The sequence below is a fragment of the Syngnathus floridae genome, chromosome 3 (assembly GCF_059516105.1).
Source record: "Syngnathus floridae isolate MCC-2025c chromosome 3, RoL_Sflo_1.0, whole genome shotgun sequence".
Classification (NCBI taxonomy): Eukaryota; Metazoa; Chordata; class Actinopteri; order Syngnathiformes; family Syngnathidae; genus Syngnathus; species Syngnathus floridae.
The window spans coordinates 818893-836590 of record NC_142415.1 but is presented as its reverse complement, the minus strand read 5'-3'; the positions used below and the strand labels follow the sequence as shown (position 1 = coordinate 836590).

At 41.7% G+C, this 17698-nt stretch overlaps 1 protein-coding gene across 7 annotated transcripts in view; it reads left to right on the top strand.

Annotated features, from left to right (window-relative positions):
* Positions 1-227: 227 nt before the first annotated feature.
* The window catches only part of LOC148400047 (uncharacterized), a 78585-nt gene continuing 61114 nt past the window's right edge, over positions 228-17698 (top strand). For 3 of the 7 annotated variants that reach the window (XM_088372158.1, XM_088372157.1, XM_088372156.1), the window contains exons 1-4: positions 11475-11586; positions 11878-12033; positions 14220-14357; positions 16521-16634. In XM_088372158.1, coding sequence (XP_088228284.1) covers positions 11548-11586; positions 11878-12033; positions 14220-14357; positions 16521-16634 — 447 coding nt within the window. In that variant the 5' untranslated portion in view covers positions 11475-11547. Of the gene's footprint in view, positions 405-2922; positions 2977-10455; positions 10914-11474; positions 11587-11877; positions 12034-14219; positions 14358-16520; positions 16635-17698 lie in introns of those variants that run through there. The other 4 variants (XM_088372163.1, XM_088372160.1, XM_088372161.1 and 1 more) reach the window with 3 other exon arrangements.

Sequence of the window (17698 nt, the reverse complement as noted above, 5' to 3'; positions counted from 1 at the left end):
AGATGAGACTGACTATCCACGGTCACTTATAAAAACAACAATAACGCATTAATATAGCATCGTCAAAGAGAGCAACGCATTTTCAACTTTCAATATGGTAAGTAATGTATTAAAATAACATACCCACGCGAGGACTGACAAATAGTTTCGGTGTTTTTTCCCTCTTATTTTCATACTTGAAATGCTGAGTGGTATGCCAGTGTGCAGGCTGGCAGCATATCGGAAGGATTTGCGCATGCGTCAATTCCACAGCTGTAGTGTCTTGTTGACAATTTTGCTCGATTCATTTTGATATTCTAGGTGCAATGTTGTCGTTGCTGGAATAAAATGGTCATGCATTCCTGGCGATATGCTCAAATGGGGAAACTCTCCGTGAAATCGTCATAAACGTATGTGCCCGGCCGGTAAGTAAATTTTGATGATCGATTGTGGGTAGCTTGTAAGAGCTCATTTGCTCATTCGAGTACGACGCTAGTTGTATTAGCTTTGTGCTAGCGCGATAAGTTGTCAAGCCCGTAGTTTTTATTAACTTGTATGCCTTGAGCTGGATGTCTGTATGTGGACAAAGGCCTATATCAAATCGAAGTTATTGTAAAGGCCAAGCTATATTATGGCGCAAGTTAGCAAGAAGCAAGCTCGGAGGAACAGGTATTAATGTGGTATTTAAGTGGCTTGACGATAAACTACTTCTATAGTGTGCTTTAACAAAGGGCACTTGCTAATGCCAATGCAATAGTTCAGTTCTTGCGTCTTTTTCCAAGTTACTAATAAACGCAGTTTTCTCTGGTATGTGAAGAGAAACTGGTCAGACCTGATTGTTCCTGTATCAGCCAGGTCTGTTTAGTAAGTTAACGAGCTCAATGTCAATTTATTGGCTGTGTCCGAATGTTCACCATTGTCCCCCAACCCCTCAATCACTTTAGTCCCGCACTATATTTATCACTAAAAGTGGTTCCCTCAGTCTGTTCCGATTTGGACAGCCAGATCACTACCGACTCTTGGTCTCGTATGTAAGGTTTCGATGTTCTGTAAAAATCCCACAGTCCCATGTGGTGGACCATATTGGACGTCAACTCCGTCTTTTCCTTGTGAACGCGTATGCTTGTCAATTAGATGAGTTTACGCTACGATGGGGCAAGATTTGTGTCAAAAATTTTCATTGATTTTTACCTTCTTTTTTTTTTTTGACCCAACAATTATACGCGATTTCCCTAATTTGTTTTTCAGATCCACAAATACATCCATGATTGCCGAGTTTTTGGGATCCGCTAATGTATTTGTGATTTTACTTTTTTTTTTTTTATCAATCCCTAAATTCAATCTTGGTTTTCACATGTTTCTCCAATCAACCAATTATCTAAATTATTATCAGCATTTATTTTTTCAATTGTTTCCAAATTGTCTTTTTTAAAGTATCTGCACTGAAAACTGAAGAAACTAGAAATTACTTCAACTTTTTATGAACAAACAAAGTAAGTAACAAAGCAAATTAAATTAAATTAAAACACAAACTAAACCTCTGAACTGTGAGGCGGACTTGCTCACGTGTGGCGCTGTGCCACCTTAGATGTATTCATCGTTATAAATTTGCTCCTCAATCTAGCTAAATTCTATCTCCATAAATGCTCTGTGTCATTTGTGTGGCAAATACAGTAACCAGAAACACTGTGGACGTCACATTCCCTTTGATGCAGCCACCGGTAAATTAGTTTGTTTCTTCATACAGGCGATGGAAAATGGAGACTTAAGTGAAGTAAAATGATTTTTCTAAAATCCTATTTATGAGAGATTAACAATGACTGAAATAAAATCGACTCCAACCAAATATTGTAACACATTAATCCCTGCTTTTTGTGTCGTACAACGTCTTACAACATCTTATAACGTCATCATCATGTAAATGGTAACCTGAATATAGGTTCCCTAAATTAAATGGATTTGAATTGTAAATTAGCCTAATGCTGAGGTTTAAATGTTTATTATTGTGTATCATGAAACCTCGGATTTGATTCTACACTTAGCTACAATGCAGAGTGGGATCCTGGTCAAAGTAAGCCATTTTAAACGTAACATTTTTTGCCGTTTTAAGGTTGTAAGTATAAATAAGCGAATGTGAGGCTTTGTAAAGTTATTTGGCAGCCACTTTATAGTGTAGGTATATGCACTCCACCATTTTAATCAAATTGGGTGTTGGACTATGACTTTTCCCACACTATGTCCGACCGTATGGAGCGGTAACAGAAGCCCTTTTCAATGATGAGGATGGACAGGGATGGGGTGTGATTATTTTGTTAATATGCCTAAAGGGATGATGATGGAAGGGTGACCAGGTCAAGGACTGAGGACAGACAAAATAAATGCACATCTATGCAATTACTTTAAGTTCAATTTGATCAAACTGCAATTTTCTGAATTTAATGTTGACAAGTGATGTAAAAATGATTGGATGTCTCTGAAAAAAACAATCCAACATCCTCAAGAAGGCACTCCTAAAATTTGAGGAGTTTGTATGGAGCAATTTCCCTCATCAATACTGGGCCAAACTAACTGTTGAGACATGCTGAATGAGAGTTACAGAAATTGTTTGCAATGAATGAATCAATCAAAAGATTGCGCAATAACAAATTATGGGTACCACATTGTATCCGTCCAGGACATTTTTATTTTAGAGTAATTCCTTTTGCAACACAAAAATAAAACAATGCCTGAATTTTGCTGGTTAATTTTCAGTGATTTTGTTTTTAAACTTATTAATGCAGTCCGTTTTAGGTTATGACAGTGACCTTTGTGTTTTTTTTTCTTTGACTCGTTTGTTTTAATAGCATGTTCCACATGATAATAAACCTCAGTGTACTAAAGCCTTGATTAAATGACTGCTTATGGATTTCCAATGTTTAAAGTTTGTGTTTGCTGTGTTTTAAGGTCTGAACCATGCTGAAGTGGTTTTCCAATGATGAGGCAGAGTCTGGCTCAGGAGTAAGTATCTGTGTTTGACCTTTAATGACGTGAGTGCTCACTGGTCACATATTTGCATCAGATGACTGGCATTAGTGCCCAGTGAGAAACTCAGCAACATTTAAAACTCATTATTAGGTATGTATGAGTCACACACAGCTTCATTCTAACATGTTTTCTTGCAGTTGGTTGAATTTGTCGAATTTGATAACACACCCAGTTTGAAGGTTTTCTTGAATATTGACTCATTTTGAAAATACTGTTTATCATAAATCCTTCTGGGGGTCATTTCTCAACATCAACAATTATATAATAGAATATAATACAATTTTTAATGTTAATGTATTATTAATGTGTGTTATTAATGTCGCTGTTAGGGTTGATAGATTAGTTTGATCCTATGCTTATGTTGGAATGTAACCTGTAATAATTAAACTCGCTTGTCCTGTCTTAACAAAAGTAGTAGAACAAAGTGATAAGATCTTTTGAACTGATTGACTCGCTGCAGAGGAAGCAATCAAAGTTGTTTTGTTTACACAACAATGTGAAAGACCCCCTGCTGTGCTTTGATCAGCAGGCCAGGGGCTTCGGCCCCATCCGGTCTACTCAGACCCCCACTCTCAACCCCCACTCTGTTTCTCTCAATAAAAATGCTCCTGCGAGAGGCCTGAGTCAGACTGCATTCGATCATCGCTGTCTGCACAGCGACGAATGGACTCTGCACCTGCAGGTGCTTAAAAGGACTTACTTGTCTCCTGTTTGGTTCTTGCAAAATAAGTTGGAGTGTGCACAACTCTAACAGTCACACAATTTACAACAGCAGCAGGTATAGCAAAGCGCTTCACACATTCTGTATAGCAATGGGACAACCACAAAGTCAACAATAAATTGAAAGACAAATTCATATACAGTAGCAGAACAGTAACAGTTGCTAGTCAGGTGAAAGCCAAACAATAAAAATAGGCCTTTAAATTAGTTTAAAAAATGAGCAAAGAGGTGGCTTGCCTAACATGTAAGGGGGAGGTCATTGTAGAGGGGAGGACCGGCAACAAAAAAAAGCTCGATGCTCTCTGAGGCTCCGCTTAATCCTCTGCAGATCTGAGGCACTGGGCTGGTGCATACGGGGAGATTATGAATGAGATGCTCCATTGCATATGCTATTTTTCACTCTAAGTCAGGGGTGTCAAACATATGGCCTGTTAGAGATTTGCTCACTCCAACTTATTTCGCAAGAACCACACGAGAGACAAGCAAGTTCTTTTAGACACCTGCAGGTAGAGAGCTCACACGTTGACGGAGTGAACTCTGAAGCTCTCCCAACTGCAAGGACATATTTATTAAGAGAAAGAGTGGGGGCAAGAGTAGACTGAATAGGAAGCCCTTGTGCTCTAGTCAAAACATATCAGGGGGTGTTTTACGACCTTGTATAGAATGGGATTCATTACCGGTTGCATTCCAACATAATCATACGATAAGGATACTCTGTAAAACCCTAACACGGCCCGTGGGGCGGAACCGGCCCGCAATGAGGTTCGATCAGGCCCGCGTTCGATCAGGCCCGCAGGATAATTTAAAAGTGAAAAAATGCATGAAATACACGGAATTAATATTTTCAATGATATGCAATTCATGGATTATCCGCTATGGGGCACACTGTTTTGATCAGAGTAGAAGACAACACTGTTTTGATCAGAGAAGACAGACCCAACACAGCAGACGGTAACAATGCGCCAATTGCTGCTTGTTACGATGTTGTTTCTACCCTGGTCTCTACCCCTCCTTTACACCCTCATTCGCCAAAATGTTATTATTCAAACGGAGAAAAGTAGATACGGAGTGTAGAATTTTCAATGAAAAATGGATCACGTCCTATTTATTTATAGATAAGCATGGAAAACCATTGTGCTTGGTGTTTTTGCAACAAGTTTCGGTATTGAAGAAATATAATATTTGACGCCACTACGAGACTCTTCACAGTGAAAAATATGACGGCTTGCAAGGACAACTGAGAAGCGATAAGATCAACGAATTACAGGAGAGTCTGAGGAAACAGCAGTCAACTTTCATCCAGAGCCGACAAGTCAGTGAAGCAGCAGTAAAAAAGCCAGCTACCTGATTGCCAGCGAAATAGTAGCATTAGCATCAAAGCCGTATTCCGATGGTGACTTTGTTAAACGATGCATGATGAAGGCGGCTGAACTTGTACGTCCCGAGAAGCGACAAGCTTTTCCTAATTACATTAGCCTGATGAGGACTACTATACAGGACTGTCTCAGGAAATAAGAATATTGTGATAAAGTTCTTTATTTTCTGTAATACAATTAAAAAAATAAAAATGTCATACATTCTGGATTCATTACAAATCAACTGAAATATTGCAAGCCTTTTATTATTTTAATACTGCTGATTATGACATACACCTTACGAAAACTCAAATATCCTATCTCAAAATATTAGAATATCATGAAAAAGTATACTAGTAGGGTATTCAACTAATCACTTGAATCGTCTAATTAACTCGAAAAACCTGCACGGGTTTCCTGAGCCTTGAAAAACACTCAGCTTAGTTCAGTAAACTAAATCACAAGTATGGGGAAGACTGCTGATCTGACTGCTGTCCAGAAGACCATCATTGACACCCTCCATCAGGAGGGTAAGACACAAAAAGAAATTTCTCAAAGAGCAAGCTGTTCACAGAGTGCAGTTTCAAAGTGCATCCACAAAAAGTCTGTTGGAGGCGGATATGTGGCAGGAAACGCTGCACAACCAAGAGAGATGAACGCAGTCTTAACAGCATTATGAAGAAGAGTCGCTTTCAGAATTTGGGGGAGCTTCAAAGACAGTGGACTGAAGCTGGAGTCCAGGTATCAAAAGCCACTGTTCACAGACGTGTCCGGGAAATGGGCTACAATAGCCGTATTCCCATGGTCAAGCCACTTCTGAAGTGTCTGACACGGGATATGGAAAAGAAGCACCAGACAGTTGCAGAGTGGTCCAAAGTCCTCTTTTCAGACGAAAGCAAGTTTTGTATTTCATTTGGAAGTCAAGGCGCCAGAGTCTGGAGAAAGGCTGGAGAGGAGCAAAATCCAAGTTGCTTGAGATCCAGTGTGAAGTTCCCACAGTCAGCGATGGTTTGGGGAGTCATGTCAGCTGCTGGTGTTGGTCCACTGTGTTTCATTAAGTCCAGAGTAAACGCAGCTATGTACCAAGAGATTTTAGAGCACTACATGTTCAGGGTTCGGCAGAGCTGGTATGTCATTGCCCCGCCCCCGCCCCGCCCCCTGCCCGCGGCTGGCCGAACACACCATTAGACCCCCCCCCCGTCCGTCCGTCCGTGGATGGCCGAACACACCGGCTGTAACCCATAATCGGCGATATTAAAATAATGAAAGCCTTGCAACATTTCAGTTGATTTCAAAGTCAAAGTCAAAGTCAGCTTTATTGTCAATTTCTCCACATGCCAAAGACACACAAAGAAACCGAAATTTCGTTCCCCCCAATCCCACGGTGACAAGACATGGCTCACAACAGACAAACAGTAAACAAGTATAACAAAAGCGTGCTGAATAAATAATGAATAAATAACACAACAATAAATAAATAAATCATTAATTAAGAGGAGTGTAAAAACGCGTACAGCAGACATTCCCGAAAATAGCGCAACAGTGCCGCACGCTACGCAGAAGGGGGTAGCGAGTTCAGGGCCCTAACAGCCTGGAGAAAGAAGCTGTTGGCGAGTCTGGTGGTGCGGGAGCGCAGGCTCCTGTACCTCTTCCCAGAGGGCAGAAGGTCAAACAAGGAGTGAGCCGGGTGACTCACATCTCTGGCAATCGAGGTTGCCTTGCGGGCGAGATGGGAGGTGTAAATGTCCTTCAGGGAGGGAAGCGAAGCACCAATAATCTTACCAGCCGTATTCACTATGCGCTGCAGGGCCTTCAAGTTCTGTTCAGTGCAGTTACCACCCCAGACAGCGATGCAACTGGTGAGGACGCTCTTAATGGTGCCACGGTAGAATGTAGACAGGACTGCCTGAGGAGCACATGCACGCCTGAGCTTCCGCAGGAAATACAGGCGGCGCTGAGCTTTCTTTGCCAGTGACGAGGTGTTCGCGGACCAGGAGAGGTCCTCACTGATGTGCACCCCCAGGAACTTGGTGCAGCTCACCCTCTCCACCACAGCACCGTCGATGATCAGCGGCAGGTGTGTTGTGTGACCCTTCCGGAAGTCCACAATGATTTCCTTGGTCTTACTGACGTTCAGCAGGAGGTTGTTGTCCCTGCACCACGTGGTCAGAAGGTCAACTTCCGACCTGTACCGAGTCTCGTCGCCCTTCGTGATGAGACCCACCAGAGTCGTGTCGTCAGCAAACTTCACTATGCGGTTGTCGCTGTAGGTCGCAGTGCAGTCATGCGTCAGCAGGGTGAAGAGCAATGGACTGAGCACGCAGCCCTGGGGGGCCCCCGTGCTCAGCGTGATGCTGGCGGAGATTTTGTCGCCAACACGCACCACCTGAGGCCTCTGACAGAGGAAGTCCAGTATCCAGTTGCAGAGGGAGGTACTGAGGCCCAGCTCGTCGAGTTTGGAGATGAGTCGCTGCGGCACAATGGTGTTGAAGGCAGAGCTGAAGTCCACAAACAGCAACCTCACATATGAGTCCTTTCTCTCCAGGTGGGTGAGGGCCGAGTGGAGGGCAGAGCAGATGGCATCCTCAGAGGACCGCTTGGCACGGTACGCAAACTGGAAAGGGTCAATGGTGGGGGGGAGAACGGACTTGATGTGCTCCAAGACCAGCCGCTCAAAGCACTTCATGATGATGGGCGTCAGTGCCACAGGGCGGTAGTCATTGAAGCAGGACGGTGCAGGTTTCTTCGGCACAGGAACGATGGTGGCAGCCTTGAAACACGAGGGGACGATGGCCTGCTGCAGGGAAACGTTAAAGATGTCTGTGAAGACACCCGACAGCTCCCCAGCGCAGTCCTTCAGCGCTCGACCCGGGATGTTGTCAGGGCCCGCCGCCTTACGGGTGTCAATAGCGGCAAGCGCCCTCCTCACACCGTCGGCAGAGAGGCGCAGGGGCTGCTCGTGTGGGGGGGGAGTGGTCTTCAGCGGGCAAGTGCTGTTCTGGGCGTCGAAGCGAGCAAAGAAGCGGTTCAGATCGTTCAGCAGGCGGACGTCGCCCTCACAGCTCCTCGGCGCGGGCTTGTAGTCTGTGATGGTCTGAATGCGAATGCTGATTTGTAATGAATCCCGAATGTATGACATTTTTGTTTTTTCAATTGCATTAAAAAAAATAAAGAACTTTATCACAATATTCTAAATTTCTGAGACAGTCCTGTAGTAGAGAGGATTTCGGACCTATCAGCAGATTTAGACAATTGAAACAGAGAGTCAAGTAATTTATTGCATTTTCCGTTGCAATTGATGAGAGCACTGACACTGCGGACGTGGCACAACTGGCCTTATTTATTTGTGGAGTTGATGAGACATTGACTGTTACTGAAGAGTTTCTTGAGTTGGTGCCAATGATAGACACCACAACAGCTGAATACATGCAGATTTGAAGAGCAAATTTGCCTCTGTAGGTCTGGACAATTTTTATCAGTATCTACCAGGGCTGTGGACTCGGTCGGATTTTTGCACCGAGTCCGAGTCCGGCCTCTTGACCACCGAGTACGAGTCCGGCTATCAATTTTTTCTGTTAATTCATGTGACTGCTTTGTCTTTATTCAAGGCTAATTTAGATCAAAATCTAAACAATGATATAAGCTGGGTGACATAATCGTCCTTGACATTGGTACATAATGTAAACATTAGCCTAAGTGCAACTCAACGTGGCCGCATTGATCGTAAGCAGGGCTGTGGACAGTATTCCTACGCGCATTCTCAGCAGCATGATGAAAATAAAATTGAACGTATTTTTTTTATTGTCGGACTCGGTGGACTCGGTCAAAATCAGCACAGAGTCCGAGTCTGACCGAGTCCGAGTCCACAGCCCTGGTATCTACTACCAGGGTACCCCAAATGAACAGCCCTGGCTGCTAAAGGTTTGTGCATGTTTGGGACAACCTACCATTGCGCATAGATTTTCTCAGTAATGACTAGCAATAAAACAAAAATGCATTCAAGGCTCACAAACAAGCACTTAAATGGCATTCTGAAAGTGACAGCTCGTCAGGACATGGCACCTGGTATTGATGCACTTGTACAGGCCAAAAGATCCCAAGTATCAGGAACAAAAACAAGTCCAGACTACTCTAATGCCTTTAAAATGCTGCCTTAGATACTGTTTCCGTTGAAAAAATGCATCTCTGTGAAGATGAATCCATACTGTGGTGATTAAAAAAGTGTGCAGTGTAATGTTAGTCAGCAACTTCACTACAAAAAGTATGGTGGATTTCTACTGTTAATGCAACTTCATGAATGTTCAATATGTATTGTATGTGTATGTGTGTTTCATGTATGAAGTTTCCACATTTACAGGACATGTGAATACTTTCTTCTTTACACACTTAACAGCGCTCATCTTAGTTTGTAAGGTGTAGGCAGGGAGTAAATTTAGATTTTATATGCACATGTGTAAATGGTTTAAAAATTCCTTTCTTTATGAATCTCGTTTAATCTTAAAGTGCATAACTGTTAATGTTTTAAGTTATGTTAATGTTAATGTAATGCGATTACCGTAATTTCCGAACTATATACCGCGACTTTTTTCTAAAATTTTGGACCCTGCTGCTTATAGTCAGGTGCGGCTTATATAAGATTTTTTTTCGTGATTTTTGTGATGACTTGATCACTTTTACTCTTAACACTATTATATACAGTAAAAGCTACAAAACAAACTGACAAATAACTCGTTTTCAAATCAGACGAGCAAACACTGGTCAAATATTTTAAAAAAAGAGATTAAAAGTGAAGACAATTTGCAATTCTAGTAATGACACACGAATTTGATGCACAATTTGTCTTCGCGGGCCACATAGAATGATGTGGCGGGCCGTATCTGGCCCCCGGGCCTTGAGTTTGACACCTGTGCTCTAAACCCTTTCTCTTACTCTGCCATATCACTCAGAGATTACACAAAGCAGTGGCGCTGTTTGGACCATCTGCATTGTATTAAAAACCAATCAATCAGCATTAAAATTCAATTCTTCTGACATTTTGCTCACCAAAAACAAGTTGTAATGAATGTGAACTTTTAATGCATTTTATTCAGAAGGTTACTTTGAACCTTAAACAGCGGCGCGGCATACTTATGGATTTTTACGGCCTCCGGCCTCCAGGGGGCGCTCTAGCAGGAAGCAAGCGCGAGACAGTCGAAGAAGAGATAATGCGTCGAAGAAGACGTGCTAGTTTTTGTTACATTTCGCGCATCAAGACGGACATTACTGAAAAAAAGCCTTTATACACAAACCGTCATCATCGGGGACAAAAGAAATGCATATGATGCCGCTTTTAAGCCATAGGCAGTCGATGTTGATGACATTATCTTGTGTCTACTCTGGAGCGTACTTATGGATTTTTACGGCCTCCGGTCTCCAGGGGGCGCGCTAGCAGGAAGCAAGAGCGAGACAGACGAAGAAGAGATAATGCGCCGAAGAAGACGTGCTAGTTTGTGTTTACATTTCGCGCATCATGCACACACCCACATTCACACAAAGACAGGAAGCTTTTATACACAAACTGTCATTATGGGGGACAAAAGAAATGCATATGATGCCGCTTTTAAGCTATACGTGTCGCTCGCTAGTTTAATGTAATTTAGCGCTTCGTGCATGAATAAGATTAGCATGAACAGACCCTCTTCACACTCGAAGAAATGCATAAAACCGACGATGAAAGAGAGACTGAGAAAGTGTGAGGCGAAGGATATCTAACGCTATTCCAATCGGACACTAAGGAGGAAGACTTCGATGGTTTCAGTGCACAGGAGGAAGATGAAGACGGCTCTTTTTTTACTGGTATGTTTTTTTTTAACCAGCCCAGTTAGTGCTGTGCTACCGTGCTGCTGCTGTGTTACCGCCGCGTCTCAGTGACTTTGCTGTGTTACTTCCGTGTTGCTGCGGTATTACTGCCGTGTCACAGGCAGTTTTGGAAAGAAATGTTAAGGTATGTTATTAAAGTTTTAAAAAAACTGTGTCCAGTCTTTCTTTGCTAATAACTCACGTGCACACTTCCACATTGCTGCGGTACTACTGCTGCGTCATAGGCAATGTTTAGAAAGACATGTTCAAATATGTTATTAAAACGTTAAAAAGGCTTTCTATGTACTGTCTTTCTTTGTAAAAATCTCGTGTGCACGTGCGGCTTATAGTCCGGTGCGGCTTATGTAAGAAAAATACTGAAATATCCCTGAATTTTAGCTGGTGCGATTTATAATCCGGTGCGGTTTATAGTCCGGCAATTCCGGTAATGTTTTGTAAAAGGAATGTTCATTAAATTTCAACATTTTCCTACTGTTCTTGTGCTTCTTTACACCAAAAAAAAAAAAAGGAAATACATTATATTTTGGTTATTTACAGCAGAGTATGGTATAATTTTAATGGTCCGGCCCACTTGACATCTACCGAGGCCGTATGTGGCGCCCAATGTGAGATGAGTTTGACACCCCTGCTCCAAGTGTATGACAACAAGGTATATAATTACATTATTACTTTTAAAAATAGTAAACTCCCGCTTTGGGGATAGGGACCCAAGATGGCTGCCCCCTAAGATGGATGAAAACCTTTTTTTTACTTTCATGACCTTCTCAATTGGTTGTGCTAGGTTATTTACTTTCAATAACCAGACAATAACTTAATGCACTTTCCAAGATTTACCAAAAAAAATTCCCGTACTTTGCAGCCGTACTATGCTGGAGATGTGTGAATTGTTTATGTTAAATGTGGAGATGCATTCACAAATCTCCCCTGCTCTCTCTTCCAGGCCCCAGGCTATCCTCATGGAAGCGGCAGAAGTGAAGCGGTTCAAGTTGAAGAAATGGCAGACAGACTTGTTCAAACTCAGCAGCTTGTCACTCAACTGAAAGAGCTGATTCGGGAGAAGGATGCAACACTTTGCACCAAGGATGAACAACTTAAGGTGTCCGTCTACTTGTTTTCTTTACTATACTTCATAGGGGTGCAGAAAAAAGTCGATTCTACAAAGAATCGCGATTCCTAGTTGTAGCGATTCTGAATAGATTCAAATTTCCATAAAATGCCTAGATTTATATCCACGACTGGTGGGTTGAGGGGCTGGCTGGCTGGGGTGGATGGCTTGATCAATACTTTATGTAACCGGTGGCGTTTTTACTCGAGTGGCATTCACTCACTTGATGATTGAACCTGCACCACCACCACATCTCTCACTTGGTGGGACAGAACGCTCACCGCTGTGCTAAAAGCACTGGCCGCTAGTTCAGTAGTCACACCATTAAGAGGTATGGGAAGTAAGATTTTGCATTAATATACAAATGCGGAGCTCAAGATGGCATTTGTAAGTAATAACTCATTTGCAAATCAAATGAAATTGGATATGGTAAACTTGCCTTCAATTTTATTAAAATGAGCAGGGCTCAAATTGTCATAAGTTACAACCAAACATCTTTTTTTCAGAGTTAAAAATGTTTTTCTTACACACAGTAATACAATTTTGTGCGGTACCACTTCATTGATTGAGTTCATAAATGCAACTCGCAGTACCGTAATTTTCGGACGATAAATCGCGTTTTTTTTCATAGTTTGGGTGGGGGGGCGACTTATACTGAGGAGTGACTTATATGTGAGTTTTTTCACAAATTTTCAAAATCCAAAAAAAAAAAGAAAAGAAAAAAAAAGTTAAACTGCGATAAACGAACCGCGATGTAGCAAGGGATTACTGTAATTTGAATTTCAAATGACGTCAGTGGCGCGGCGCGGCGGTTGTTTATATAAAGGATATAAAGATTCAATCACGGGATGACGAAGGGTCCCACGTACTACCTGCATCATTAGCGGCTTTGTTTGTAAGTGACACGGAGGACGAAGAGTTTGAAGGATTTAATGATTTGGAGGGACACAGAAGGTTTGAAAAACTATCATGGCTTTTACGCACGCCCGGTACTACTCTACGGAGCTCTCTTTCACCTCCATGGATGGAAGTTGTGGGCCGGCGCTCGGCCGGGTGGCTGTCCGGGGACGGTGGATGGGGCTCGGACATAGGTTTTACGCACGCCTAATTCTATGGTGCTCTCTTCCACCTCCGTGGCTGGAAGTGCCAGCTCTGGGGATGGAAGTCCACGCCGCCACACACCTGGAAGTCCACGCCGGTGCTTGGGGCCGTGTGGCGGTGAACTATTTATGTCATAGTTATTTGATATATTTTATTTCGTACAGCAATTTTATCGTTAGTTAAGTACTTGTTGGCTCGTTGAATGCTTGTTTTGTTAAATAAAGAGACGTTTACCAAACCCACGTCTTTCCTTGTACTTTGTTAACGCTATAATATAGTTATATAGTAGATCTGTGGAATAACGACGAGGCTGACGTCAGGGCACACACGCGACGTTGACAAAGGACGAGGAATTTGATCGATGGATTTAATGATTTGGAGTGACACAGATGGTTTGATAATATTGTTGCTTATGTGATAGTTATTTGATATATACTTTATATATTGTTATATGGGTCTGTGGAATATTTAGAATATTTAGACGTCAGCGGTGCAGCGCATACGCGGCATTGTTTCCATAAAGGACGATCGATGGATTTAATGAATTGGAGTGACACAGATGGTTTTATAAAAGTGTTATTTATGGAATGGTTGTTTGAATAACTCTGAATGTTACGTTAGGCCCGTTCCCAGCATTTCGTTTGTGTTTAGCATACCTAACGTTAAGCCTGTTGTTGCTCGTTCATGTCTGTTCTTGGTGTTGGATTTTGTCGAATAAATTTCCACCAAAATGCGACTTGTACTTCGTAGCGACTTATATATGTTTTTTTTCACGTTATTGTGCATTTTATGGCTAATGCGACCTGTATTCCGGAGCGACTTTTAGTCCGAAAATTACGGTAGTTTTATCAATACAGGTGAAAAGTTGTGTGGTTTGTGTATTTTAATTTCTGTGGGAATGTGTTCCAAATGGCTCTTTGTGTATTCATAGTTGCCAACCCCTTCTGTAGATACTAGATATGATCATGTCATGTCCCTAAAGCAGTTTGCAATGCTTCAAGAAATTACTCAGTTTATCATTGAATCATTTGGCTACTATTGAAAAAGATTATAGAACCATGCTGTCAATCCTTCAGATGGAGAAGGAGGCGTGTGAGGCCAAACTGTCGAAGTTGCGTCTCCAAAACAAGGCCAAGGTGACTTCTCTCACCACACAGCTTGAAGAACTGAAGAAACGGATGCAGAGCCAAGATTCACCAACACGCAACAAGAAGGTAAACACTCTTCTTTGCTGCACTAATGAGAGATGCACATAATCACCACTTTATTAAACTTGATACTCATTTTCAGTGGAATTATTTTCAGTTGCTGACAGGAAGTTCAAAAATATATATGTACAGGACCATCTCAGAAAATTAGAATATTGTGATGAAGTTCTTTATTTTCTGTAATACAATTAAAAAAACAAAAATGTTATACATTCTGGATTCATTACAAATCAACTGAAATATTACAAGCCTTTTATTATTTTAATATTGCTGATTATGGCATTCAGCTTAAGAAAACTCAAATAGCCTATCTCAAAATATTAGGATATCATGAAAAGGTATACCAGTAGGGTATTCAACTAATCACTTGAATCGTCTAATTAACTCGAAACACCTGCAAGGGTTTCCTGAGCCTTGAAAAACACTCAGTTTGGTTCAGTAAACTAAATCACAAGTATGGGGAAGACTGCTGATCTGACTGCTGTCCAGAGGACCATCATTGACACCCTCCATCAGGAGGGTAAGACACAAAAAGAAATTTCTCAAAGAGCAAGCTGTTCACAGAGTGCAGTTTCAAAGCGCATCCACAAAAAGTTTGTTGGAAGGGGGAAATGTGTCAGGAAACGCTGTACAACCAAGAGAGATGAACGCAGCCTTAACAGCATTGTGAAGAAGAGTCACTTCCAGAATTTGGGGAGCTTCAAAGACAGTGGACTGAAGCTGGAGTCCAGGTATCAAAAGCCACTGTTCACAGACGTGTCCGGGAAATGGGCTACAATAGCCGTGTTCCCATGGTCAAGCCACTTCTGAAGCGTCTGACTTGGGATATGGAAAAGAAGCACGAGACAGTTGCAGAGTGGTCCAAAGTCCTCTTTTCAGACGGAAGCAAGTTTTGTATTTCATTTGGAAGTCAAGGCGCCAGAGTCTGGAGAAAGGCTGGAGAAGAGCAAAATCCAAGTTGCGTAAAATCCAGTGTGAAGTTCCCACAGTTAGTGATGGTTTGGGGAGCCATGTCAGCTGCTGGTGTTGGTCCACTGTGTTTCATCAAGTCCAGAGTAAATGCAGATTTTAGAGCACTACATGCTTCCGTCTGCTGAAGAGCTCTATGGAGATGATGATTTTCATTTTCCAGCATGATCTGGCACCTGCCCACAGTGCCAAAACCACCAGTAAATGGTGTACTGGTCATGGCATAACTGTCCTCGATTGGCCTGCCTATTCCCCTGACCTGAAACCCATAGATAATTTGTGGGGTATTGTGAAGAAGAAGCTCAAAGACACCAGACCCAACAATGCAAATAGCCAACGGTCGCTATTGAAGCATCCTGGGCATCCATACTACCTCAGCAATGCCACAGGCTGATTGCCTCCATACCACGCCGCATTGATGCAGTAATCCGTGCAAAAGGATTCCCAACCAAGTACTGCGTGCATTAATGGACATTTTCAAACATTTGATTTTGTTTTGTCTTTTTTTTGACTTGGTCTGAGGAAATATTACAATTTTTTGAGATATGTTTTTTAAGTTTTCTTAAGCTGTAAACCATAATCAGCAATATTAAAATAATAAAAGGCTTGTAATATTTCAGTTGATTTGTAATGAATCCAGAATGACATTTTAGTTTTTTAATTCCATTACAGAAAATAAAGAACTTCATCACAATATTCTAATCTTCTGAGACAGTCCTGTATATATAAAACCTACACATTTTTAGAAATGTATGCTAAACTACCTGCATTTATTTAAAATGTTATTTCCAGCAAGTTTTTCATTGTAAACTTGTGGTTATGGGTTCAGAAAAAAAGCTATCTACAATAGTGCTAAAATGTCTACAAACACACCCTGTTCAAATGGAGTTCTGATTATTATAAAAAGACTGATTCAATTCAAATCCTCTTTAAAAATAATGTGACAGACTGTCTAACCTTCAAAAATCAATTGAAAATGTGTAAAATCTTTTTGAGAGGAAAGGGAATCTGAGATAATGTGTCTGGGGACATTCAGAATTAGAGGTGCAACAATCAATCGATTAGTCAACAACTCTGCTATTGTGACCATTTGTGCACAGGAGATGCTTTTTGTGATTGGTATTTTAACAGGTGTGTTTATATATTTTTGGATGTCCGTTGTATGTAATTTCAGTCGCAATTCATTCAATATCCTTGTAGGGGCCATCAGAAGGAGGAGACCAAGCCACTCGAGGGAGAATCGTTTTACTGAAGAAAAAGGTTGAGGAGCTTGAAGAACACCTTGCCCAGAGTGAGAAGGAGATTGAAAGGAAGGTAGGAAGTCCTTAGGTTTCAGACTCAGGAACACTAAACTGGTATAATTTTAAACTTCACACTTACAGCACACTTGATGTCGATTGCACATCATTTCCTATTTCTTACTCTGTTTATATTTCATGTTGCACCACCAAATAAAAAAAAAATCCCAGTTTTGAATATACCGTAATTTTCGGACTATAAGTCGCACCGGAGTATAAATCGCACCACCCATAAAATGCACAATACAGTGAAAAAAAAACATATATACACTACCGTTCAAAAGTTTGGGGTCACCCAAACAATTTTGTGTTTTCCATGAAAAGTCACACTTATTCACCACCAAACATTGTGAAATGAATAGAAAATAGAGTCAAGACATTGACAAGGTTAGAAATAATGATTTGTATTTGAAATAAGATTTTTTTTTACATCAAACTTTGCTTTCGTCAAAGAATCCTCCATTTGCAGCAATTACGGCATTGCAGACCTTTGGCATTCTAGCTGTTAATTTGTTGAGGTAATCTGGAAAAATTGCACCCCACGCTTCCAGAAGCAGCTCCCACAAGTTGGATTGGTTGGATGGGCACTTCTTGCGTACCATACGGTCGAGCTGCTCCCACAACAGCTCAATGGGGTTCAGATCTGGTGACTGCGCTGGCCACTCCATTACCGATAGAATACCAGCTGCCTGTTTCTGCTCTAAATAGTTCTCGCACAATTTGGAGGTGTGTTTGGGGTCATTGTCCTGTTTTAGGATGAAATTGGCTCCAATAGAGCGCTGTCCATTGGGTATGGCATGGCGTTGCAAAATTGAGTGATAGCCTTCCTTATTCAGAATCCCTTTTACCCTGTACAAATCTCCCACCTTACCAGCACCAAAGCAACCCCAGACCATCACATTACCTCCTCCATGCTTAACAGATGGCATTTTTTTCTTACATAAGCCGCACCGGACTATAAGCCGCACGTGCACACGGGTTTTTTACAAAGAAAGAGGACACAGAAAGCCTTTTTGAAGTTTGAATAACATGCTTTAACATGTCTTTCTAAACATTGCTTGTGACGCAGCAGTAGTACCG